Here is a 27,665-nt window from a genome sequence, read left to right as displayed (position 1 = left end):
TTAACAGCCTCTGACAATTGATCACTATCCTCTTTATAACCTCTCTTAACAGCTGTTATCAGGGGCCCCCTCATTCTTCTTTTCTCAAGACAAAACATGCCCAGCTTTTTTAACCTTTCCTCAGAGATCAGGTTTTCTAAACCTTTTATCATTTTTGTTGCTCGCCTCTGGACTGTCTCCAGTTTGTCCATATCTTTCCTAAGGGGTGGGGCCCAGGATTGACACGGTTCTCCAGCTGAGGCCTCACGTGTGCCAACTAGAGTGGGATAATTACCTGCCATGTCTTACATATCACGTTCCTGTTAATACCACCCAGAATGATACGACCCTTTTTAGCAACGGCATCACATTGTTGACTCATATTCAATTCGTGATCTACTGTAATCCTCAGATCCTTTTCAGCAGTACTACCTCCTAGCCAGTTATTCCCCACTGTGTATAGTGGAGAGGAACACAGACTCCCAACTAGACCCAGTAGCTTAAGATAAAATCATTAGAAAGAACAGAACACAAACTAACCACCAAAGATAAAATGAAGGCTAGCCACAGCAACCTACTAAACAGGGCAGAAAAGTGTGTTTACTCCAGCACGGAAAGATTCCTCTGGCTGTAAACAGCTACATTAGAAACCTGAAGTGTTTAAAAGGCAATTTATAGTCACTCTTTGTCTCTCAAGACATACGTGTCGGCTTAACAAGTCACTGGGGAGTGAAACAATAATATCTCTGTATCTAATGCTTACTGTAAGCAAAAGATGGATTACAAAGCAGACTGTTATTTTTAATTATTAATGTGTTTGAACTTAAAAACTGCAAAGGTACGTGTTGTTTTTCAGGGATGGAAAGAAGATAAGCTATTCAGTAGCATTATTTCTTTAAATACAGTCTTTCAGGCCTGGTCTAGTCTTATGAGTGAGGATGGGAGTGATGTAAATACATAGTAGAAACAGGTTCTGTTCCTGGTTGTGTCACTTCTGCATGACTGTGACCAAGCCACTTCACTTTGTTGTGCCTCAGTTTCCCCCACCTAAAGCAGTTCTATCATCTTACTGACCACAAGAGATGTGGCATGGTATAATTCTTTAATATCGGAAAATGGTTTGAGATTCTCCAATGGAAGGTGCTTCGATGAGCACATGCAAAGTATTATTTATTGTGCGTCATACTGTTGAGGTGTGTGATTTGTAGGCCTTAAATGTGGGATTTCTATTGTCCTGCCAAATCATATGTCCTGGGGGCTTTTCCATCCCTGATGCAAGGTCTATAGATATTGATGTGCTCTATTCCAGTCCCCTTTCTCGCCTCCCCCTCTTCTCCATCAGAGTATATAACCTGTACTCCATGTACATGCTACATTAACCCTGGCTGGAAGAGAGACTGACTTCCTTCCAGAACTATGCCACAAAGGGCCTGCGGAGAATTCTCCCAGTGCAGGGTCATCATAAGTGGCCATACACTGTCTCCCTCGCAAATGTAGAAGGGGGGTTGCTTTAGCATAGCATTTTCTAGAAATTCTGGGCTACAGAGCTGCCCATAAGCAGCAGGGCATAGGATGCTGTAAATCAGAGCAATCCTTGGAAAACTGTAATTTCCAGAATCCCAAGAGATGCAAAGGTGCCTCCTAATACTGATGATTGGTATTTTCTATGTACAGCGCAATGAGAATGACCCTGTTTACCTCAGCCCATAGTTAAATCCCTAACTTGCGTGTATAATACAAACCGTAGCATATTGCAGTTCCATTTACTCTTCATAATATTTAAAACATTAAAATGGACATGCAAAGCGGTGCTTTTATTTTCAAGTGTTTTATTTTTGGGATACTCTTATTGAGGAAAGAATCTCTGGCAGTGCTTATCTCTTCGCTAATAATAATGACCTCGTTCACCCAGAATGGTAACAGCGTTACGGCTCTGTCATTTTCATGCTCTGCTTCAGTTCGCACTCAGACACTGCAATGTGCTTCTAGTGATCTGTTTAAAGCCTTTAAAATGATATGCTGTTAATAATTTAATGGCAGGGTTTATCCATAAAACAGTTATTACTCCCTGTCTTGGGCTTCAGATTATTATTATGTGGCTTCCCTGATTACGAATGTCACTGTATCTTTGTGTTTATTGTAAGCAAGTTTTCAGTGTAATCAAAAAAAAAAAATCAAAACCAAAACAAACAAAAACCCCACCTGTGCCCCACCTTATTAATGTAGTATAAGAAACATTAACCATTTTGTAACTATATGTAATCCAACGCTGTTAGATAGAAACAGCTGATTAAGGCATTATTTTAGAAAATACGTATTAGAGTGCATTAAGCAAATTCTCAAGTAGAAATAAATCAGCTTTTAAAAAAATGTAGTGATTTTAATCTCTTAAAATATGTCAGTGGTTTCATTGGTTTCCTCCTGTTTTAGATTAAATTTTGGATCTCTTTTCATACAGAGAACTCCTTAGTTATGTAATTATTAAACTATAGATTTATTTTAAAGATTTAACTAAAGTTGATTCCTATGGAAGATAGTAAAATAAGTGACATCAGTGATAGAAAAGGCACCCACAGCATTTACTAAACTTATGGTAATTAAGGATATGTAGCATCAGGACAAAACTGAGAATTTTCAGTTCAAACATAATCTCAGTGCTAAGATACATCTGCGGGTGTGAGAGCTGGGTATTTACTAAAAATTGTAGACAGAGAACTAGATACTTTTGAAAATAAATGTCTGCGAAAGATTCTGGGCATTGGCTGGAAAGACTTTGTTACAATGAAGAGTTCTGAGAAATCACCAACTATCGGCTCATTCATTGCCACCAGAATCAGAAGGATGCACTGGACATATCTGGAGCGTACCAACACACAGATTCCCACATGAAGGTACTGGTGTAAGGAAATGAGGGCAGTCAAGAGAAACCTGAAGAAGACCTCTTCTCCAGGAGGGCAGAACAGGTCATCTCTGTGCCATAGAACAGATAGAAGTAGCAGCAAATGACAGAGAGGAATGGAAGAAACTAGTTTTTGGCATGTGTTCTAATATAGGCACGGGAAAGATGTTATGTAATGGTAATTAACTATATGAAGCTAAAAGCAAAATATTAACCAATCCTGCAAAAATTTATACAGGTACTTATGTTTGCATGCTGTGAGTTGCAATGGGATAACTTTCAGGTTGAAGTTCTGGCCTCTTTGAAGTCTCAGTGTCAAGAAAGACTCCCGTTAACATCAGTTGAGCCATTATTCCACCCACTCTATGTCAAGTTTAGCATGTGTAAGTCTTTGCAGGCTCCTCACCATTTCTAAAATTATGGGCAAAAAAAAATGGTGTTAAAGACTTTCAAGTTGTAAACTGCGACATAAATGTTAATGCCAGAGGTATTATTGCTATGATATGCAAGGAGCTTCCTTGTTATAATTTTGGCTTCATATACACAGAACACTTTGTGACACAGGCTGTTCAATTGCAAGGAGTGGGTCTAATTCTAAGATCTTACACACCATTTTTAATCTGATGTGATTCCACTAACCTCGGTAGAATTACACTGATGTAAATTGAGGGTAAGTGAGAGCAAAGTCAGTCCCAATGTGCTCAATAGGAGACAAACAACACCAACCCATTTCTCTCTGACCTGTATTTTTAAAGAATGTACTCAAGTTTGCAGCAGCAGCATGTCCCCTAAAATCAGGGCTTACTACAAGTCTTAAGAACTGGTTTCCCACTGCAGTATTCAGGAGCCAAGAAACACAACTGTGGAAACTCCCATTGAGTAAAGACTTCTGCAGAATTTGGCCGTTGCTGTTATTTTGCACAGCGGGAGGATTGCATATAATTATTTAAGTGTGTAAAGTTCTATTTTTAAGACTAGGTTATTTGAGATTTATTCTTCCCCTGTGTGACAATAAATATTCTCCCCCGTGATTTATGTGTATCTATTTCTGATTAACCTAATCTTTACATGCTGTAAATCCTTGCAATTTAGCCTTGGATATGAGCTCCACAGAGACAGATTGCCCCTTCAGGGACATATTTTTTTCAGTATTTTTTGTTTATATGTTTTTAGCACTTGTGTGCTAAGACTCTATAGGGAAAGTAATCTACGCCAGACTACATAACAGTCTAGACCTTGGCATTATTCTTGATTATATCTTTCTGCTGAACATAATCCCTGTACAGAGGGCTAGTTTAAGACCTATGCATCACGTAAGTCCCACTTAAGCCCTGTAAGTTCACTGAGGGCTTGTCTACACTTACCGGGGGGATTGACGAGCAGCGATCGATGCATCAGTGGCCAATTTAACGGGTCTAGTGAAGACCCACTAAATCGACTGCAGATCGCTCTCCTGTCAACTCCTGTACTCCACCAGATCGAGATGAGTAGGGGGATTCGACAGGAGAGCATCTCCTGTCAACATCGCATAATGTGGACGCTGCGGTAAGTAGGTCTAAGCTATGTCGATTTGAGTTACGCTATTTATGTAACTCAAATCGCGTAGTTTAGATTGAATTTCCCCTGTAGTGTAGACAAGGCCTAAGGCTTAAGTGGTACATAAACCTTGTATTAATCAATTTCTCTCTTGAGGAACTGGAAGCCCTATGTAAAGGCAAGTCCCTTCCTGGCATCCTACTCCCTAGAGGACACTATAACTAGAGCTGGTTGGAAATTTTTCAGCAAACAGAGTGTCAGTCTCCCATGTGAGGGCCCTAACCACTGGGTTATTGTCAGTTCTTAGGGGAAGGGTGAGAGTCATATTATCTCACACTCACAGAAGTTTTTAAAGGTCTACTTTTTGTTCTAATGCAGAACGAAAAAAGATGTTTACATTTTAATAATATTTGCCAAATGGAATTCTTTTCCAGACAGCCCTCCCCTAGAGGCCTCATGAACATGTGTCTCTGCTTATTTTATCAGGGGTAAATTCTGAGATTTCCACTAAGTGTTTATTAAGCTTTTGCAAAGATAGATGTCTGTGTAAGGCCTTCAGGACTGGATCCCTTGGTTATGGTGAAAACAGTTTGGGAGAGGGTGATTGGAGTAGTCATCAAGTCCAGAGAATGGAATGTGAACATAATCTGTCATTCAGACTAAATGTATCTTAGCAGCTAATAAGTATTATATTTCCAGAAAGCCTTTGACAGCGTCCCTCACCGAAGGTTCTTACGTAAATTAAGTTGTCATAGGATAAGAGGGAAGGTCCTTTCATGGATTGAGAACTGGTTAAAAGACAGGGAACAAAGGGTAGGAATAAATGGTAAATTCTCAGAATGGAGAGGGGTAACAAGTGGTGTCCCCAAAGGGTCAGTCCTAGGACCAATCCTATTCAACTTATTCATAAATGATCTGGAGAAAGGGGTAAAAAGTGAGGTGGCAATGTTTGCAGATGATTCTAAACTGCTCAAGATAGTTAAGACCAAGGCAGACTGTGAAGAACTTCAAAAAGATCTCACAAAACTAAGTGATTGGGCAACAAAATGACAAATGAAATTTAATGTGGATTAATGTAAAGTAATGCACATTGGAAGAAATAACCCCAACTAAACATATAATATGATGGGGGCTAATTTAGCTACAGTGAATCAGGAAAAAGATCTTGGAGTCATCGTGGATAGTTCTCTGAAGACGTCCACACAGTGTGCAGCGGCAGTCAAAAAAGCAAACAGGATGTTAGGAATCATCAAAAAGGGGATAGAAAATAAGATGGAGAGTTCTTATTGCCCTTATATAAATCCATAGTACGCCCACATCTTGAATACTGCGTACAGATGTGGTCTGTTCATCTCAAAAAAGATATACTGGCATTAGAAAAGGTTCAGAGAAGGGCAACTAAAATGATTAGGGGGTTGGAATGGGTCCTATATGAGGAGAAATTAAAGAAGCTAGGACTTTTCAGCTTGGAAAAGAGGAGACTAAGGGGGGATATGATAGAGGTATATAAAATCATAAGTGATATAGAGAAAGTAAATAAGGAGAAGTTATTTACTTGTTCCCATAATACAAGAATTTGGGGCCACCAAAGGAAATTAATGGGCAGCAGGTTTGAAAGGAAGATCTTCTTCACACAGCGCACAGTCAACTTGTGGAACTCCTTGCCTGAGGAGGTTGAGAAGGCTAGGACTATAACAGCATTTAAAAGAGAACTGGATAAATTCATGGAGGTTAAGTCCATTAATGGATATTAGCCAGGATGGGTAAGGAAGGGTGTCCCTAGCCTCTGTTTGTCAGAGGGTGGAGATAGATGGCAGGAGAGAGATCACTTGATCATTGCCTGTTGGGTTCACTCCTTCTGGGGCACCTGGCATTGGCCACTGTCGGGAGACAGGATACTGGGCTAGATGCACCTTTGGTCTGACCCAGTACGGCCATTCTTATGTTCTTATGTTATTTTCTAATTCTCACAAGAAGTAGTACATTAAGTGGTGACAGAAGGAGGCTGGCTTAAACTGACAAAAGCTGGGAAATTTCACATTAAGTTAAAAACTCTGAGCCACATTCTCCTATCGTGTTACACCACTGCCATCCATGTAAGTGATTGGACCAGTACAACTCAGAGCAGAGTTTGGCTTGCTCTGCTGAAGCGCTCGATAAGGCATGCTTGGAAAATCCCAGTGTATGATACATGCGGGGCTTTGTGGGCGAGAGAAAGTAGCTTTAGTTTAATGTGGTTAGAAACAGAAGGCAGCATAGGAGGGATTAAAAATATCTATAGTTAGGGGAAGGATTGCAACATAAGGGGAGAGACAGGGTTAACTCCATCCTTTCACCTCCCTAATGGCTTGACGTTCAGTGAGAACGAAGCTGCACCTTAAAATACATAACTAGTCAGAAACTACTTGCTTGTGGATCTCTGGATAAAACGTGTATAGACTGGTCATCCTTCAATATAGCTTGCAGGATTGTGAGCACTCTGTATAGAACTTCATAGATAATGCTCAGTTCCACTCTCTCCATCCTGGGCGAGGATGGGAGGACTTTGAAGGCTCCATAAACTCATCCCTTTCATAGGAGTGCATGGAAAAAGTGCCTCAGAAACAGAAAAGAGCCTCTCTGACTGCATAGTTTCCGTGTCCATCAGAGCTGTGGCCTCTGAAACTTTCTGTAAAGTGGTCAGTTGTGTCTACGTCATAAATCCAGGCTTGGGGCCTGGACTGAGATCACCAGACTCATTTCACACAGGGCCACTGAGTCATCTGCAGATGGTGACAACAATGTGGCTTGGACTTGAATCACTAACCTAGAGATGATATCCCTTTATTAGTCATCGAGTCCAAACACCAGTCCCCTGTGCAGGCCTCTAGTTCCCAACTTTCAGACAATTTACCCATTATGACCCTCCTCCCATTGTTCCCTCAGAACCCACCTATGTCAGTAAGCTAAATTACTCCTACAGGTCATTGCATTCTCTTTAGTGACCTACTAATGTTCTCTTTCCATTAGTTGGAGAACACCAGCTGACAGGACATAAAGTTGCCGTAAAAATTTTAAATAGACAGAAAATTCGGAGTTTGGATGTGGTTGGGAAAATCAAGAGAGAAATTCAAAACCTAAAACTCTTTCGGCACCCTCATATTATCAAACTGTGAGTACTACTGCTACTGCTTCTCTTTGTTCAGATTCCATTTAAATTCTATGGTGGGTCAGAGGGAATGCTCTTGAGTGCATTTCTGTTTTACTAGCAAATTAAATTACACTTGCTGAAGATGGAAAAGAGTGAAATAGTAAGTTTCCATTTTGAGAAGCAGTGAACGGAGCCAGCTAATTAATATTCTCTTAAATAATTCATTCAAGACATTTTGTAATTTTTTGCAAATAAGCTAAGTTCATTATGGGGTTGTCCCATGCCCATTGAAATCAGTGATTTCAAAGGGCTTTGGATCAGGCTGCCTTCGTGCAGTTCTAGTCATGAACCTACCAAGTTATAAATTAAGGATTTAATCCTACAAGTCTTACACACATGCTTCACTTTACTTGACTTCAGTGGCATGACTCCCAGTAATATACGAAGCTAAACAGGTGTACCGGTTTTTGCTGGGTTAGGGCCCAGTCTTGCTACATTGAAGTCAATGAGAGCAGAATCAGAGCCTTAGAAAACTATACAGACCAGTCTCACTGGGAAGTTTGGGTTATTAATTTGGCAATCCCATGCATAGTAAACTTTACTGAATCAAGTTCTGCATACTTACACCTGTGCAAGCCCTGTTGTTTTCAATCGAAAGGCAATGGTGACTGAGAACTGAGGGCTACAAGTAACTACCATAGATGTCAATGGGAGTTATTGTTCTCTTTTCTTTTGGCCTGATCCGGCAGTCTTTGAAGGCAATGAGACTTTTGTCTGAGTAATGACTACATGATCAGGCTCTTGAGGTGAATTCCTAGCCCCAAACCAATAGGAGTTCTCCATTAATGGTCTGGATATCAGAAGACTAAAGTTACCATTTTCTGTTTATGATGATAAAATTCTGGTAAGAATGTTCAAAACTGACACTCCGAAGTATCCAAATTTAAGTTGCAAATAGGTAACTGCACTGCAATAGAGGGGTAGCCGTGTTTTTTGTTTTTTACAGATTCAGACTGAGGGTCCTGTGGCACCTTTAAGACTAACAGAAGTATTGGGAGCATAAGCTTTCGTGGGTAAGAACCTCACTTCTTCAGATGCAAGAAGTGAGGTTCTTACCCATGAAAGCATATGCTCCCAATACTTCTGTTAGTCTTAAAGGTGCCACAGGACCCTCTGTTGCTTTGCACTGCAATAGTTTAGTATTCTCAGATTAAAAATCCAGAAACCTCAAGGCTTAACTGCACAAGTCAAGTTATTATAGTAGCCAGCCATTAAATACATTTGGCATTTCTATAAAATGAAGTGGTTGAATGGCAATTAGAAGGATAATCTGATGTTTAGAGCATTGGCATGTATCTAGTGAGCCTTCCTCTGAGAGGGAAGGGGTCAAATTCTGCTTCCAGTTAATCCACCGTAATTCTGAGGGAACTATTGACTTTAATGGAGTTACTCCACAGTATCATTAGCATATTTGAGAACAGATTGGTACCATTTCATAAACCAGGTAGCAAAAAGTGCTTCTCAAAGAGGCATCTGGCACCCTGAGTCTCAACCAATTCTCATATATGTCAAAGACAACAAATTATGGCCTAAAAATTAAATTGAAGTTAAGAACATCAATAGGGTCTGGGATAAATAATTGAATCATGAAATGGTATGTTAAAGAAAATTAGCAAGTGAGAATGCATTACATTTACTTTATCTTTTTTCTTGTATACATTAACGAATTATCAGAGACTTTGGTTTACTGGATCTCAAACCACGCTAAAGTGTATTAACCCTTATTGATCTTTTGAGGGTTTTACTGAACACGATGTATTTACATGCAGTTTTAAGAAGACAGGAAGTTATTTGTTCACTTCTAATGTAATGATACAGAACACAAATTCAACTATAAGCAGTGCAAACACAAAATCGGAGTACAAGAAAATAGATGTGAACCTCAGCTGGTGTTGCTATAAATTTATGTAGCTTCATTGAGGTCAATAAAGTTATGCCAATTTACACTAGCTGAGAAACTGGAGTGAAATAGGAAAGATTCAAACTGCCTATAGTACCTAGAGTTCTTTTCTCCTGTATCCTCAATACAAAGGGGGAGGGGGAAGGAGTTAATATTCCTTTTTTGCTTTTGAAGGCAGCCTGCATCTCTTAAGACATTGCTGTAAATCTTAGGCAAAATGGAAATTTTAAAATCAGGTTAGTCCTAAGTGTGGTAAACTACTGTAGCAAAGATTTCAGAGGATTATGTAAAAGCTTAAGAAATAAAGAAGTGAATTTGTGAAACAGATCCTTTCAATAGACCACTGAAAGATATTATGTTTGTTTGCATCTTAAAATATAAGTGATTGCTTTTCATATATGGAAAGCAATTTTATACACAAGATCAAAACAAATGTTTATTTTACAGAAGAAGTTATAATAGTAAACTGTTTAAAAACCTTGCCTTGTTGTTACTAATCAAGTCTTTTTAAATTCTCTCTTTTGTTTTTGAAGATATCAGGTCATCAGCACTCCAACTGATTTTTTCATGGTAATGGAATATGTATCTGGTGGCGAATTGTTTGATTACATCTGTAAGCATGGACGTGTAAGTGACAGTATCTTGTCAAGATAAAGATTCGTGTGGGAAAACGATGGTGCTGAGGAATAAAATGGTTTTGCAAAATGGGATACTTTCTAGCGCAGGGGTCGGCAACCTTTGGCATGCAGCCCGCCAAGGTAAGCACCCTGGTGGGCAGGGCTGGTTTGTTTACCTGCCGCGTCCACAGGTTCGGCCGATCGCGGCTCCCACTGGCCGCAGTTCGGCACTACAGGCCAATGGGGGCTGCAGGAGGCAGCGCAGGCCGAGAGATGTGCTGGCCGCCGCTTTCCGCAACCCCCATTGGCCTGGAGCGCCGAACCGCAGCCAGTGGGAGCCGCGATCGGCCAAACCTGCGGACACGGCAGGTAAACAAACCAGCCCTGCCCACCAGGGTGCTTACCCTGGAGGGCCGCATGCCAAAGGTTGCCAATCCCTGTTCTAGCTAAATGGAACAAAAATAGTCCTATCCTGAATATCTTGCATTTGGCCTAGAATATAGTTGTATATATCACTTTGCAACTACTCCATGTTGTGTTACGGCATATAAACAAAAAAGCAAAAAACAAAAACAAGCCAGAGAAATAAGCCAATCAAATAATAAACCTACTGTTAAATACAAGGAAAATCACTAGTAACTCCCTTACGGATGTCTTGGTAGGTTTCATACAGCCACCAGCCAGGAACATAAGAACATATAAGATGGACTAATAAGGATCTCAGTTAGGATACCGGAAAAGCTCAGGCTACAATGCTAATGTTCTTCTCTCCCTGTTGTGTCACAAAATAAATGCATTTTATTCTAAACTCTTTTGTATAAGTACGCTGGTAGAAGGAGTCATTTCCATTGGTCCTTTAAATTTATGAATACAATTCTGATTTACAGTAGGATTTTTTTTCCAGTTTATAGAAAATACTTGATCTTTCTAAGTATTAAAGTTAGGCCTTTCTGGACTTTGACATTTAGAAACTACATTTTTCATGAAAGAACATTACAAAATTGTCAGTATAAATGGCCAGAAACACACTTTCTTAGACCTAATTCCCCATTGCATTCTTCCTAATTATAGAATCATAGAGCTGCTCCATTTTTAACCTCTACAAAACCACCTACTTCATTCCTCATGACTGAATTGTTCCCTGTAGAACATTGTGCAATGCTTTCTCAAGTCTAGATTAAAATCTCCTGTGATAGGACTGCTATTGGTTCCCTTGAGAGACTAGGCCACAGTCTAATAGATTTCACTATTAGGAAGGTCTTTGTCAGTGCTTAATTTGTAATGAAAGAGGTGCGGCGGCTCAGAGCAATTTTTTTTTACATTCATAACTGACACAGCAAGCCCAGAGGTGCAGGGGCTATAAACTGCCAAGATGTGCCGGAGCTCAGCCCTGACACAAATTAAGCACAGGTCTTTGTGACAGCCAGTCTAAATTGAGCTTTTCCTAATTTCGTCACATGACTCCTAGTTATTAGCTTTATTTCAAAACAGTAACGCAGTATAAAATGCAAGGGGAAAAATCTGCTTTATACATTTGTCTCTGCTTACAATCTGTTTACTGTAATTTTATCTGTGCCTCATAGAGCTTTTCAGCTCATGACGGAGCCAAAGCTGTTTGGCCAAGTGTCATTTCAGAGAAAGCTTTAACCGTTTCCCGGTGTTTTGTAGGTGGAAGATGCAGAGGCTAGACGCCTTTTCCAGCAGATTCTCTCTGCAGTGGATTACTGTCACAGGCATATGGTTGTCCACAGAGACCTGAAACCAGAGAATGTGCTGCTGGATGCACACATGAATGCCAAGATAGCTGATTTTGGTATGTGACCCCAACAGCATTCCAGAAATGTAGCCAGCTACAAGCCACTTGCTGGAGTGTGTCAACATAACATGCCTTACAGAACTGAGTCAGTTTGCATGGCCATTAACAATTTCATAATTTTAATTGAAGGGTTCATAATTGTAAACACTCACCCTTCAATGAAGACAGGCATGGCTAGTGAGATCTCTTGTGTTTGTAGTATAAACATACATGGGTTTTAGAACAGTGGAGAAACAAGGTAATTTGCATATTCATCATGGTTTTCAGCGTAATAATTAAAAAAAAAATTAGCTAACATTCATGGTAGACTCCAATGCAGTAACACCAGGATGGAATTTGGCCCCGTATGACCATAAGAATGGCCATACTGGGTCAGACCAAAGGTCCATCTAGTCCAGTATCCTGTCTTCTGACAGAGGCCAATGCCAGGTGCTTCAGAGGGAATGAACAGAATACGTAATCATCAAGTGATCCATCCCTGTTGCCCATTCCCAGCCTCTGGCAAACAGAGGCTAGGGACACCATCCCTGCCCATTTGTAATACATGATGCCCCACCATTCTGTAACTGCCCAATTGTTTAATTTTATTATTTCATAATTTCCCCCACTCCTTCCCTTGCTACTTCTCCTGTCATCCTTTTAGAAGCATAGAATTCTCGCTAACCATACATTCAAAGCATGTGTCAATATGCAAGAATCTTGCTTTTAGGGTTGTCGAACATGATGTCAGATGGTGAATTTCTGCGAACCAGCTGTGGTTCCCCAAACTATGCAGCACCTGAAGTCATCTCCGGAAGGTATAACTTAGCATTGAGAAAACCCACTTTAATGCAAGTGTATGTTCAGGTGTGATTCTTGCATTTGTTCTTGTATTTGAAACTTATTCTGTACTACTGTTAAAGATAGCTGGAGCTCCCCCACCCCCTCCATTTTTAAAAGTGGGAGTGAATCTAGTGACAAAACCTTGTTTAGTTTTCTATGATTAAAAATAGAAAACGATCTTTCTAAAAAAATTAGAGTTATTAAAAGACATTTTTGTTTATATACCTAAATAAAGAATTAGGTAAATATATTTTTAATCTGAATCCTTTTCATATGCAAGGAGTTTCCCTCCCCAAAATTCTTATTCACCCCCTATGCAAAATTTTGTATCTGTCTATCTGTAATTTTGTTATGTTGGTGCAGAGAACTATTCAGTGATAGACCAACCAATTTTACCCACCCACTTCCCAAATCTTAACAATGGTCTCTACCCCTTTTCCATACCTTAACAGTGGTTCCATCTAAAAGATCTTATCTTCTAGCTTCTTTTAATCAATTTCTTTTTTCAAAAAAATGGTTGCTGCTGTCATGGGACGGAATGTTCATGACTTCCTGTTAAATTAATGATAAACAAAACTGTGAAGCAGTCATGCACTACAGTACTGGTGGCATTTGGCATTTATACAGCACCTTACCTATTGAAAGCACTGCCCAAACCTGAATTAATCTTCATCACACCCAGATGGAAGTATTACCTTTCCTTTCCCATTTCACAGTTGTGAAAATGGAGTCTCGGAGAAAAACTGATTTGTCCAAGTCCATACAGCAGGCCAGTGACAGAACCAGGATTAGAATGAAGGATTTCCAAATTTAGAATCCTGTACATATTCTTCATAACCACCTGTTTTCCAGTTACGCACCAATTATTTTTTTATACAATGTCTGGTTTGCATTCATTTTAACAGAAAACAGGTGGCAAGATCCTAGTACACTTTCCCCATATCATTTTTACTGCTGTATCTCATCTAACAGGCCAAATAAACACAGCATTTTGATTAATGTAGATTGTTTCTGATTAAATTCCCTCTCACTTATGCCGGTGGAAGTGATGGCAGAGTTCCTTCTGAATTAGGCCACCGGAGGACTGAGTTGAGGCAACAACTCCACTTACAGGGATCCATGAGTCATGCTGGCCAGACAGGGAGCAAAGCCAGAAAGTCCACAACTGCTGCAGCTCCAGAAAGAAGCTGCAAATCAAGGTTATCCCATCTCCTAGAACTGGAAGGGACCCTGAAAGGTCATCGAGTCCAGCCCCCTGCCTTCACTAGCAGGACCAAGTACCGATTTTGCCCCAGATCCCTAAGTGGCCCCCTCAAGGATTGAACTCACAACCCTGGGTTTAGCAGGCCAATGCTCAAACCACTGAGCTATCCCTCCCCCCACTTTGTCCCCACTTCCTTTAGTAGAGCTCTAACTATGCTTTCATTCAAGCAGTATAGACAATAGTGCTGTATCAGAGGACAGCAAGAGAAAAGGGACAAGTTACTGCCCTCTAGACCCCGAAAGATTGCAAGGACTCAACTGATTCAGTTTATTAGCAATGAATAAAAGAAACAAAAACACCATATACGTCAAAACCAGGTTCATCTACTAATCCCCTGACTATATTGCCTTTCGTTTATCAGGCCTCCCCTCAGACTCCCTCACTGCTGCTCAGCTTCTCATTTTATATCCTGGAAGGGTTTCCCACCCTGCCCTGCCCTTAAAGGGACAGCAGCTGTCAGAGTTATCATTACAATGTTTTTCACGTAGCGTGGAGATTGGTCAGTCTGTTAGTTCTGTTGTATGACATTGCACATGGATTTATGTAGGAGACCAGAGTATGTGAGCGGATTCAAAATTCACCTTCTGCCATGGCCTGATGGCTAACACAGCATGAAAGGACAGGTTGTAAGACAGAGCAGATATATCTTGCTTGGGCCTAGAAAACAAATCAGTTTTCATCCTATCAATCTGGGAACTAGCAGAAACACTGGGCCCCCAGAATTGTCAAAAACAAGACCCTAAAGAGAGGTATACTTATGCATCTAAATAATTGGCCAGTTTTTTCCAAAAATGCTGAGTACTCACCTGCTTTCATTGGCCTCAGTAGGAGCTGCTGGGTGACAGGCACTTTTGAAAATAGAGCAAGCTATTTAGGTGCCTGAGTATGGCTGTAGGAACCCAACTTTAGGCATCCAACTTTTGAAATTTTGGCCAAGGAGGAGCATGCTCACAATATTACTGAAAAAAAATCCAACCCTCAGCAATCAAAGGAATGTATCAAGGGCACCCAAGCTTTGTGATGACCGAGCCCACATTAGCAGTTTCCTAGAAGCCTAAGTACTTGATCGGATTTGAATACAGATTTCTTACATAAAAAAGTAAATGTACACAGGTATAATATTTGCTTGTAGTTATATCTGCGTTGGTGGATGTATAGAAATAGTTGGCTGAGTCCATCAGCCATTGGAACAAGAAAACAAGCTTTTCACAGAGCAGTTGGAGAGGAAGAGCAAACTTGGTTCCTAGCCTCTTAGATTCATTAGCCTCTGTGGGTTGCACCTCCACATCTCAGTCTGAGAGAACCAGAGAAGCTACAGTGAGGCTGAGTTTTAGGACACTGGGGTAGGAGTACGAACTGAAGCTTTTAGCCTGCAGGGTCCACTTTTAAAGCTCCTCTGCTACAAAGCATATAATGCCAATTGACAAACAGATAAAACCTGGGAAGGAAATCTTCTCTGTTGGCTTGACTTTGCTTAGGTTGTATGCTGGCCCTGAGGTGGATATCTGGAGTTGTGGTGTTATTCTCTATGCTCTTCTCTGCGGGACGCTGCCATTCGACGATGAACATGTTCCCACGCTCTTTAAGAAGATCCGTGGAGGTGTTTTCTACATCCCTGAATATCTCAACCGTTCAGTTGCCACTCTCCTCATGCACATGCTGCAGGTTGACCCGCTCAAGCGAGCAACCATCAAGGACATAAGGTAATGTCCCATGCCAGAAGTCACAGCAGAAGCCTCTCTCCTCAGATAGACGTTCTTGTGTGTGGTGGGCAAGCTGTGTTGTGGAACTCAGGGCTAGTTGACGCTGAAAACTTATAACGGTGAAGCTACATCTCTCGTGGCATGAAAAATCCATACCCCTGAGAAATGTAGCTATGCCAACCTAAACCCTGGTGTAGACAGTGCTAAGTTGATGGAAGAATTCTTCTGTTGAGCTACCTACTGCATCTCAGGTAGGTATATTAACTACAGTGACGGGAGAACCCCTCCCATCGCTGTAGTGAGTGTCTACACTGAAGCGCTACAGTGGCGCAGCAGCAACTTTTTAAGTGTCAACATACCCATAGTTTATGAAGGTTAGTAGGTGTATTTCAGCAAGTAACCAGGACCTTTTATATTGCATTATACAATGGTCTCAAAAATCCTTAACGGTGCGTGGCAAAAGTAGCCATATGATGCAGTAATGCTAAGAAATTAGCATTCATCTGCCACGTTGTGTCGCTTAATTTAAAAACTTCTCCTTCCTTCTGAATGCAGGTTCAGCATACAGTGTATTTAATACGCAGAGTCACAGCAAACGTGAAAAGCTGCATAGACCAAGAATGCAGGATCCACACCCCTAACTCTCAAAATGAAACACATGACAAATGTTCCTTAATGAGGGCAAATGGCTCACCTTTAAATGTAGTATAATTTTCTCATCTAGCAAATTAATAAGATGGTGCTGTACCTCTGTCTGCTCACATTACCATATAAATTCAGGCTAATGTGAGCACTGAGATTCTTTAGTAGATGTTTGGGCCTTTAAATATAATTAAAAATGCATGTCTGACAGCAGGACTTAAAAATTCTCATAGATTCTTAGAAACTGAATGATTTTAGTACGGTGTTGTAAACTAGGAGCATGCTCTATCTTTTGTGAAATACAGAATAATCATTAAATCTAAGTGATGTTCTAAAATAGGCATTTAAATGTCACAGCCATCCAAAAGTCCTTGGGTATTTAATTCATTTGGAAAGGATAGTTTTTTAGTGCCACCGCCATCCTAAAGTGAAAATGGTGCCTTTATTTTCAAGTCTCTTCGCTTAGTGGATCTAATTGCATCTTGGGGAGGAATGCCTATGAGGCGACAATAGCTGGTAATGGGATGTGGAGGATGGTTGGCCACTTGTAACTATGTCAGCACAGCAGTGACCAAGAGTCATTACCATCTGATGGGTGTTTGGGTCTCAAGCCAGCTCCTAACATACAAATATAATCACAGTTGCAGTGCCGGATGAATGATATAGGATTTAGTTCACTTGCAGGTGCTATTATTAGGGGTTGGCAGCACACTTAGTCCTGTAGGTGTGGGTTTGCATGAGGAACCCCACTCCCCAAGGGCTCCTCCTCTGGGACACCATCCTACACATTGTGTTTGCTGCCTTTGGGCTGCATACGACCATCCAATTGCTCCCAGAGGTTTAGAGGGGCAATTTTGTGGCAGCGCCTTTTCCAGACCCAAAATATGTTCTCCAGGGTGTGACCAATGTCTACCACAGTCCATGCACAAGAGGCAGATTTTAGTGGCCACTCCACCCCCATCCAGGAGCAGAGAAACACTGATTGCCAACTGTCTCTAAGATGGAGTTCCCCATAGGGCCTAGTGTGATAACCAGCGATTGCCACCAGTGTTTCCCCAGTCCCACTGCCCTATAGAGATGGAAGATGGATGCATGCTGAACACCTCCCCACCCCCTCAAAGACTTTGCAAGCATTGGAAAAGGCAGTGGGCACAGTTCGTGCCTCAGTAAAAACTGGAATCCCAAGGGAGGCCTGTAGGGGATCTGTCTGCTGCCGGCACTGGCAAAATGGAGAGGGAGCAAGGGCGGGGGGTGCCTTTTGGAGGGTGGCCTGTCTGTAAACTGAACATCAGCCTTGGATTTGTGAACCAACGCTGACATTCACTGATGTGGTGTCATGGGTTCCGCTCACCACTGGTGGTGCCTCCTCCTGGGCCCTCTGGGGATTAGAGCTGACCAGGCATTGCAACCTCCTCCAGTGTTCTCTCTCCCATCCTGCGGGCCCCTCTTGCTTCAGGAACCGCAGCCTCCCCTCCAGCCGGGTCACCACATGTTCCCCTATCCAGGGGTAGCAAAGTCCCTCTTGACAGGTTGACTCAAGCAGTGTTCCTGCTCACTGCCCTGATGGTGCCTCTTGGTCAGCAGCTGGTAGCAGGACCCAGGCCCATCCTCTAATCAGGGGCCTTCTAGTCAGCAGCCAAGGTCTGCATTCCTATTCCTTGCAACTATTCTCCTGAACCATCTCCCACCTTCTTTGCTTTCCCCCACCCCCTCTGCCAGCCTCCCAACAATCTCCTCCCAGGGAGTACCCACAGACTACCCTCCATAGTCCTGAATACATCTTCTCTTCTCCCAGGGAATATCTGCAGCACCCCCTTGTTGCCAGCTTCTTGGCTTATATAGGCCTTGCTTGGTCCCGTCCAGCTGAGCCGGTTCTACTTAAATCCCTGGCTCCGTCTCCAGTTGCAGGCTGGGGAGGTAATTGGCCTAGCTGGCCACCTTCACCCTTGCAAGCCTTGTGTAGGGTGGACACCCCATCACATGCAGGAGACCCTCTACACACGCTCCTTGCTTTGTTTGGTGTGACTATTTCACACAATTCACAGTTTTGTTGGAAGTTACAACAAAAAGACCAAAAACTGAATCAGCGTGGCAACTGCACTGTCCTTCACCCCTCTAGTCAATATTGTTGTGGTACCTTAGTCTGAGGGAAGCATGCACTGGTGCTACCTATGTGTTGATAAATAATTAATAGTTTGCAGGGCTGTCAAATCAAGGCCTTCCACAAGCACTTTGTTTGATAGAATATTATAGTAGTGGCCAGGCCTGTTTCGAGTTCCGCCAAACTCTTGGCTACGCTGATGTCTTGTGGCAATGAGTTCCACTGCCTAACTGAAGACACAGACATCACTAAAAATAATGGGCTTGATTGTCAACCGGTGTAAATTATTGTAGCTCCATTGAAACAACAAAGCTTTGCCAGTTTACAACAGCTGAGGGTCTGTCTGATTGGTTCGACCCCCTTCACCCTCCCCACCACCTCGGGCTGTAGCTCATAGAATGAATCACCGCTAGGTTGCCCAACTGTAAATACAGACTCACGGCTACGCTCTCTCTCTCTGTAGTCACAGTTTCATTTCTTTTTCCCCTAGAGAACACGAGTGGTTTAAACAAGACTTGCCCAGTTATTTGTTTCCAGAGGATCCTTCTTACGATGCCAATGTCATTGATGATGACGCAGTGCGGGAAGTTTGTGAGAAGTTTGAATGCACGGAGTCAGAGGTGATGAACAGTTTGTATAGCGGTGACCCACAAGACCAGCTTGCAGTAGCTTACCACCTTATTATTGACAATTGGAGAATCATGAACCAAGCCAGTGAGTTTTACCTCGCCTCTAGTCCGCCCACTGGCTCATTTATGGATGACAGCACTATGCACATACCTCCAGGGGTGAAACCACACCCAGAGAGGATGCCTCCTTTAATAGCAGACAGTCCCAAAGCACGGTGCCCCTTGGATGCACTGAATACTACCAAGCCAAAACCTCTGACTGTGAAAAAAGCCAAGTGGCATCTAGGAATCCGCAGTCAAAGCAAACCGTATGACATTATGGCTGAAGTGTACCGAGCTATGAAACAGCTGGATTTTGAATGGAAGGTAGGAAATATCAGTGCTTTGTGGCCATTTTCAAGGATTATTTTCTTATAAATTCTCCTGATCTGAATTGATCAGTGCAGTTAGTAAGTATTGTTACAGGATTGTCTGTTTTGAATTAATACCACTGTATTATCGTCTCTAGTTTATTATTTTTACTTTTACAAACACTCAACATGAAAAATGCTAGTTATGGCTAAATAAACTCCACATGCATTACTGACATAAAATATGCACTTCCTTATTTTAACTCTCTCAGCCTAGGTTGGAAGAATAATTCTCTTATTTAGCTGTAGGGAAAGCAGGAGCTGGTCATATTTCTAATTTTAGTGACAGAATACCTTGAAAGCTCTTGCATGGGTCATAACAATCACATGTCCGGAAATTACACAATCCGTTCCCTTTATTCTTTTCTTAAGGGCTATATAGGCTGTGTTACTCTGTGGACAAAAGTTCTTACTAGTGAAACTGTACTTATTATTGGTGAAGGTACATCCATGTCTAGCTCATGCTTACAGTCACTTAATGCTTCCCAAACAATGCACCTGTTGGGGCTGAACTTTCTCATGCTTGATTTTTCTTTTTTTGCTTTGATAATAGTCTCTTTTTACTGGGTTTTCTGAGCTATCGGCGCATGGGACAGGACAGATATTTTTGCAGCAGCTAGCTAGTTGATTTTTCTTGTGCTCAGATAAATTCTTGCCATTGATTTAGCTCTCATTAAGAACTCCTGTGCCTGATTCTCCATAGCCTCATGTAGTCACTTACCTGTGACCAGTTGACTCATTAGCCTTTTACGACCACTTTGCACCAGGGTAAATAGCAACACAAGATGAAAGGCAGTGCAGAATCAGGCCCATCACCCCGCATGACACAGCTATGTTTATCCCCACTAGTTCATTCTAGAATGGTTTACTTAATGGTGTAGAGCATGTGAACGTTACCATTGCTGCATATGCTACTTTTGAAATGCCGGCATTTAAAACATCACCCATAATAACGTGTTAAAGTTTCCAGCATTTAATTCATTTGTGGGTAGCTAGGTGAAACGAGTGGGGAAATGGCTCAGCTCAGGCCCCTGCGTGCAGTAACTGAGTCCCATCATTAGAGGCAGCTCAGGACACGTTTGAAAACTACTTTACAGGCTGTGGCAATTACAAGTTTTAGTGGTTCCACAAAGGAGTTAACCAAGTGTGAACTTTTCATAATTATAATCCCAGAACGAACCATTAGATCATTTAGTCTGTGGCTCTCAACTACTGTACCCCTTTCAGCAGTCTGATATGTCTTGTGTACCCCAAGTTTCACCTCACTTAAAAACAACTTGCTTACAAAATCAGACATAAAAATACCCAAAAGTGTCGCCGCACACCAGTACTGAAAATTGCTGACTTTCTCATTTTTAACCATCAAACTATAAAATACATCAATTGGAATATAAATATTTTACTTACATTTCAGTGTATAGTTTATATTGCTTTATCTACAAGTCATTGTATGAAATTTTAGTTTGTCCGACTTCACTAGTGCTTTTTATGTCCCCTGTTGTAAAACTAGGTAAATATCTAGATGAGTTGATGTAGAAGACTTCTGCATGCCCCCAGGGATACACATACCCCTGATTGAGACCACTGATCTAGTCTGATCTCCTGCATAAGACAGACCATAGAACTTCCCCCAGTCACCCCTGTATAGATCCCAATTACTTGTGTTTGACTAAAGCATATCTTCTAGACCTTGGACTGTTTTCTAACACAAGTGACTGTATTCAAGTTTTACCCCACTCCCTGTTTTGGTGGGCAGAGGGCAGAGTAAGGGTGTTTAGTTACAATGGAGCAGAAATATATTATTACCATTTCATTCAACTAATATTTGCTCTCTGAAGTAAATCTGAATGTGTCGCTCTTCTTCCCCAAGAAAATTCTCTCTCTGGTCAGTGAATTGATTTGCTGTCATTTCTGGAAGCCCGCTCCCTTTCTCTTTTTTTGGTATTATTTATTTGTATGGCAGTAGCACCTGGAGGCCAAGTCCCCATTGCCCAAGGCACTGTCCAAACATATGACAGAATCCCTGCCCCGAAGAGCTTACAGTCTAAATAAAGATATTGGGGTCTGCAACAACTAATAGCTTGGTTACATGCACAGCAAGACAGAGAGCTAATGAGCCAAATTCATCCCTGGTGCAGCTATACAAACGGAAGTGGAATTACACCCAGAATGAAGTTAGCGAAATAGTTCTGTAGGCGATGAAGTTTTTTCTAGTATTTGGCTTGAGCAATAATCGTCCGCCCCCTAAGACTTAACTCCACAAACAGGTTTCGCATGCCAACAAACCTGCCATCCATGCAAATCCCTTATAAACTATGTACAAAAGGAAGAGATTGTATTGAGAGTTACACATGTGGGCTAGCAGGGTGGTAAGAGAGGTGCGCACAACCCTAACTGAAAAGCACTTAACATAAAAAAAACCACAAACACATTTTAGAAGAAACTAGGATATTTATTTATGTTAAAGCAATCATTTTTTCCAGACAATGTTCTTTTCTTGAAATGTTTCACGCGGGGGGAGGGGAGGTGAGAATGTTCTTTCTACCATCTTGAATTTTATTCCTGAAAGAAAGTTACCTGTTTTAGGTGGTGAACGCCTATCATCTTAGAGTGCGTCGAAAGAACCCGGTGACCGGGAATTATGTGAAAATGAGTTTACAGCTTTACCAGGTTGACAATCGCAGCTATCTTTTGGACTTTAAAAGCATTGATGGTAAGCAGGAAGTGTTGTGGCATGACAATTGAATCGCATAGAATGGGGAATTTTGAGGGTTTTGTCACTTTACATTTTCAGACTCTCCTATGGTATCTGCTAGTGTTTCTAGTCCAATTGAGTAACTCTGGCCCATTCATCTCCACTAGCGCTACTGTGACAGTTTAATAGTTATTTATACTTGCGAAAGGGGAAAATCAATTCCAACGAGCCTACCCATTTGTCACTGCACAACATACTTTTTCCTCATCTGCTGCAAACTCGTTTTGATCTTAAGTGATCTCACACAGCGAAGTGTGTTGAAGTAGCTAGATACCAGAGCACATATGTATTTTTACTTTATAGAATCTCCCAAGCAGGAACACGCAGCGAGCTTTAATCTAAGACTACCTTTTCCCCCTACTAATGTAACACACATTTTAATTGGCACACTTCTAGGGTGAAACCCTGGCCCCACTGAAGTTAACAGGCGTTTTGTCACTGACTTCAGCGGAGCCAGAATGTCATTCCTAGCATGTGTGTACTGTTGATGTAAGTGTTCCTTTCTTGGCCAGGCCTCACCCCGGGGTAGCAGCTGAGTAGATTTTAAATAACGCTGTTTGTTTGTGCATTTAAGATGATGTCATGGAGCAGAGGTCAGGCTCCTCCACACCACAGCGCTCATGCTCTGCGGCTGGCTTGCACAGACCAAGACTGAGTATTGATTCTACCACTGCTGAATTCCAGTCGCTTACTGGATCCCTGACTGGCTCCGTGATTGGGAGCGTGGCCTCCGTTACTCCACGCCTGGGTAGCCACACCATGGATTTTTTTGAAATGTGTGCCAGTCTGATCATGGCATTAGCTCGCTGATGCTCAGTGCTGAGTCCCCTATCCCTCGTCACACGTGATTGCACTGAGAATCTGGTCCTAGGTTGTTTCTTTTTCCGTTGGTTTTGTCGTAACCTGGGCATAGTGTACACTGTAGTGCAAAAACACCCCCCTAAGACCCAATACTCCCTTCAGTGGATCCAGTTCCCATTACAAAGCACCGAGGGAACTAGAAACAGGCTTGTCTCATTTATTACACTAGTTTCACCATAGTATAAACCAAACTGCTTTTACTAGTGAAGATGAATGGGAAAAAAACTGGGCATGGCTTTAAAACAGTAACTGCATCAGTAAACAACCCTTCCCTAAGTGCTACCTGTCTCTACTTATGGAAACTTGGCTAGCCTCAATATCTACAATATGGGTATTCTCTAGTGACATATATAGTGCATCCCCTCTGCTATTCAAGGGGCCTCACTAGGGTGAACCAGACGAAAGGTATAGACAAGTAAATATATTAAACAAAATCCAGCTGTAATAAAACTACTGCGATATTTACAAACTGATGCCTGCCGGCCTCTGAAAACAGCTCTTGCATAAAAACCAGCAGCTGGCTGCCTGGAGGTTTCTGTGATCTTGGAACATGCAACCCCATTTTATATACAAGATGGCAGAAGTGCAGGGTCAGACACGAGGCACAGCTCACACCTCTCCGAGACCTTCACACATTAAGGCTTTGAACTAGAGAGAGCTGTTTCCCCAGAAGATTTCCCCTTCCCTCCTCCATTTCAGCTGCTTTGGGTCTATGGAATAGTCCTGGCCTGGTGGCCTTTTTTTAATGTTTAAGGCTATGTGGCTTTCCCACCCTCTGGCCACCAATTACATTGCACAATGTACACTCCACCTGCTTCCGATCACATTAGAGCTCCTGTAAATTACTACAAGCCGTGCCTCCTACAAAATATTTCAAATAGCTGCCTCGTAAGCAGCACTGATTTCTGACCTGGGGAAAAATTCTTAACGCCTCAGTAGCTGAAGCCTATGCTGAAGCCTAGGCCAAGTTTTGTGCAATGCCCTGTTTAACGCTTCTGAGCGGTGAGAAATAGTCACCAATCTCTCCTTCAGGGTGTCATCCCTCCTGAGCAGAAGCAAGTGGGGGAGAGGCAGAGGGATTGGGTGGAGGGAGCCATTCGAGAACAGGATACTGACGGTACTTTGTGGGAGCAGAGAAAGAAAGAATCGAGAAGAGGGATTGTTGGGGAGTTGACACTGTCTGGGTGGTCAAGTATCAGGGGGTAGCCATGTTAGTCTGTATCTACAAAAACAACAAGGAGTCTGGTGGCACCTTAAAGACTAACAGATTTATTTGGGCATAAGCTTTNAGTACACGAAAGCCCTAAGGCCTGGAACGCCACTTTGAAACTTAACTGCTGACTATCATGAAACAGTAAAAGAGGGAGACCCTCTATACTGTAGGACTGATAAGGTACATTTGGCAGCTGACTTGGGGAAGGGATCAAGTATAAAGAAAAGGATTTGCTATGAGAGAGATCATTTGAAATGTAAACCCTATTGCCTAGTGCCTGTGCATTTCACAAAGGAAAATTGCCACTACCACTTAAGTAAGCCAGCTATTTGTCACTTATGGGCTGAAAGAGGATTGGGATGGGCCTGGACAGCTAATGGGGTGAGGAGCAGATTGGAGCGGTTCTCTTCCCCCTCCCAGTTCCCACTGTCCTTGATAATACCACCCAGACAAAAACAACAAGGAGTCTGGTGGCACCTTAAAGACTAACAGATTTATTTGGGCATAAGCTTTTGTGGGTAAAAACCTCACTTCTTCGGCTGCACTCTATGCAGCCGAAGAAGTGAGGTTTTTACCCACGAAAGCTTATGCCCAAATAAATCTGTTAGTCTCTAAGGTGCCACCAGACTCCTTGTTGTTTTTGTCTGGGTGGTATTATCAAGGACAGTGGGAACTGGGAGGGGGAAGAGAACCGCTCCAATCTGCTCCTCACCCCATTAGCTGTCCAGGCCCATCCCAATCCTCTTTCAGCCCATAAGTGACAAATAGCTGGCTTACTTAAGTGGTAGTGGCAATTTTCCTTTGTGAAATGCACAGGCACTAGGCAATAGGGTTTACATTTCAAATGATCTCTCTCATAGCAAATCCTTTTCTTTATACTTGATCCCTTCCCCAAGTCAGCTGCCAAATGTACCTTATCAGTCCTACAGTATAGAGGGTCTCCCTCTTTTACTGTTTCATGATAGTCAGCAGTTAAGTTTCAAAGTGGCGTTCCAGGCCTTAGGGCTTTCGTGTACTTCTAACGCTTAATAGACTGTGACCTTCGCTGCTATACCGATAAGGTGGGGATGTCTTAGGGTTTTATTATTTCTTTACTATTGGCTAACTGCAGGATAAGCTTTTGTTAAAATAAAGAGAGGGACGTGTAAGGTTAAAAGAGTTGTTACACAAGGGTAAACGCCACCTCACGTATGGACTTTTTACCAAGTTTTTTTAAATTCTTTAGGTTTAATCTAATGGGTACCATTGGCATTTGCCTAATTTTGCTATGGTATTTAATTCCCATCAGCTGACTATCAGAGACTAGGGTCAAGAAACAGACGCTGCATGAAAACATTGCCAAAAGTCTTGACAGTTTATTTAAAAAACAGTAAAAGGAGAATTTTGGCAAGGTGGCTGCTTCCACGTTAGTGAAAACAATCATCATTCTACTTGTAAAGCTATTAAAAACAATCTATAAGGTTCTTTGGCTAGGAATTATTTATTTTGTTATCAAGCTCCACTATACATCCTGAAAGTTTCTATAAGCAGCAAGGAAAAGCATCATTCGTTGGGGCTTTTGTCTTAACCATTTTAGATAATGTAGACAAACATGGGATATTTTGCTACCTACTGGGTAGTGGGACACTTTCAGCTTAAAAAAAAAAAAAAAAAAAAAGGCTAATTTTTAAAAACAAATTGCCCTACTTTTGTTGCAGATCACACCTTAGACTTATACAAATGTAACTTTACAACTCCGGCTTTTCCACTATCTGTGCCCATTGTTTACCCTCTGCCTGTCTTTCAGGTTAGGCAAGGAGAGCAGCGTAGTCAGTTTCAAAATCAATTTCACTGTCAGATTCCTGTATACAGTACTAGCCCAGTGCTGCAGTATTTGAATTACAAGCCCTACAGCAGAATGACTGTGCTTTTAAAAGAAACCAGGAATGTGTGTCATGTTCTTAGGTTATGTAACAAGCAATTTTTGAAAAATTAATTAAAATACTGTAGGGTGGATGAATCTCCATGGCTTTGAACCTGTGCCTGGTATGTATAAAATTTTACAAGCCTTTTGCTTGTGTATAAGTGATTATGCAAGTCAGTGGAGAATCCAGCCCCCCACCTCTAAACATGTGGGGCCAAATTTGATTTCCTTCTGGCCCCTGTAAGTTCATGTCACTTTAGTAATAGGATTCCAGTTTTGTCCGCACATCACCTATCTAGCATTTTAAATACAAAAAGTAACAGAACATTGTTCTTCTGTTGAAAAATGCATTGCTGATAACGTCCTCAGGACCCTGCAGACCCAGGACCATGCCTGGAGAAAGTAGAAAGTGTTGCACATGACTTGCATATTTTCTGCTCCAAATTTTTTATGACACCTTTGGGGAAAAATCCTGGGCATTGGGAAAATGGACCTTTCTGATACATAGGATATGCCTATCAGGCCTTGACCAGAGCAGGTTTTCAGTTTTAAGGCAGGAAGGGGTAGACTAGTACAGTGGTGGACTATTGGAGGCTGGCAGTAGTTTGGACATTGTATATGGAGGGCATCTGAGAGGTGAGCATGGTTTACTACTCATTAGTATCTAAGTCATGACAACATGGCCTCCATTACCCAGCATTGGGCACCACAGTCTTCAATCTATTTGTCCTTTATGGTCAGGTAGGGAAGTGTTAATTATCCCCACTGACCCAAGGTCACACACAGAGTCTGTGGGAGAGCAGGGAACTGAACTCTGCTTTCCCACACCCTACTTTAGCACCATGAGAGGATACTTCCGCTCATCCCAGGACAGTGGTGTAGCACAGTGACAGTGTCAGTAAGAGAGAGCGAGAGGAAAGAGGGCAGGAGAACAGGACAAACAGCTAAGGTTGTTTCTCAGACAGAATAAGAGCATTAGCTGGTCTACACTGGCGGGGAGGGGGGGAAAGGGGGAAATTGATCTAAGATATGCAACTTCAGCTACGTCAATAGCGTAGCTGAAGTCGACGTATCTTAGATCAATTTACCTCGGGTCCTCATGATGCAGGATTGATGGCCGTGGCTCCCCCGTCGACTCCGCTACCGCCTCTCGCTCTGGTGGAGTTCTGGAGTCGACGGGGAACGCGTTCGGGGGATCGATTTATCGCATCTAGACGAGATGCGATAAATTGATCCCCGATAGATTGATTACTACCCACCATTTCAGTATGTTTGAAATGGACAGACACTTAGCCATAACCCATGCTGAAAACAGAGTAGCATCCCATTAAGTCACCTACCCTGTGCCCAGGAGGTGAGTAAAAGGAATTAGCTATGAAGGATCAAAGGGTTTAAGATTAAGATGTAATCTTGTAAATCACATCT

At 41.9% G+C, this 27,665-nt stretch overlaps 1 protein-coding gene across 1 annotated transcript in view; it reads left to right on the top strand.

The window, feature by feature from the left end:
- PRKAA2 (protein kinase AMP-activated catalytic subunit alpha 2) overlaps positions 1–24,387 on the top strand; it is a 29,159-nt gene extending 4,772 nt beyond the window's left edge. Inside the window, exons 2-9 of the mRNA XM_034779469.1 lie at positions 7,424–7,565; positions 10,038–10,131; positions 11,790–11,934; positions 12,647–12,734; positions 15,502–15,726; positions 18,960–19,464; positions 22,095–22,221; positions 22,838–24,387. Of these exons, the coding sequence (XP_034635360.1) occupies positions 7,424–7,565; positions 10,038–10,131; positions 11,790–11,934; positions 12,647–12,734; positions 15,502–15,726; positions 18,960–19,464; positions 22,095–22,221; positions 22,838–23,073 (1,562 nt within the window). The 3' untranslated portion in view covers positions 23,074–24,387. The remainder of the gene's footprint in view (positions 1–7,423; positions 7,566–10,037; positions 10,132–11,789; positions 11,935–12,646; positions 12,735–15,501; positions 15,727–18,959; positions 19,465–22,094; positions 22,222–22,837) is intronic.
- Positions 24,388–27,665: the final 3,278 nt, after the last annotated feature.

Source organism: Trachemys scripta, chromosome 8, assembly GCF_013100865.1.
Source record: "Trachemys scripta elegans isolate TJP31775 chromosome 8, CAS_Tse_1.0, whole genome shotgun sequence".
NCBI lineage: Eukaryota > Metazoa > Chordata > Testudines > Emydidae > Trachemys > Trachemys scripta.
The sequence above is the reverse complement of the archived record's forward strand: the minus strand, read 5'-3'. Positions and strand labels throughout refer to the sequence as shown.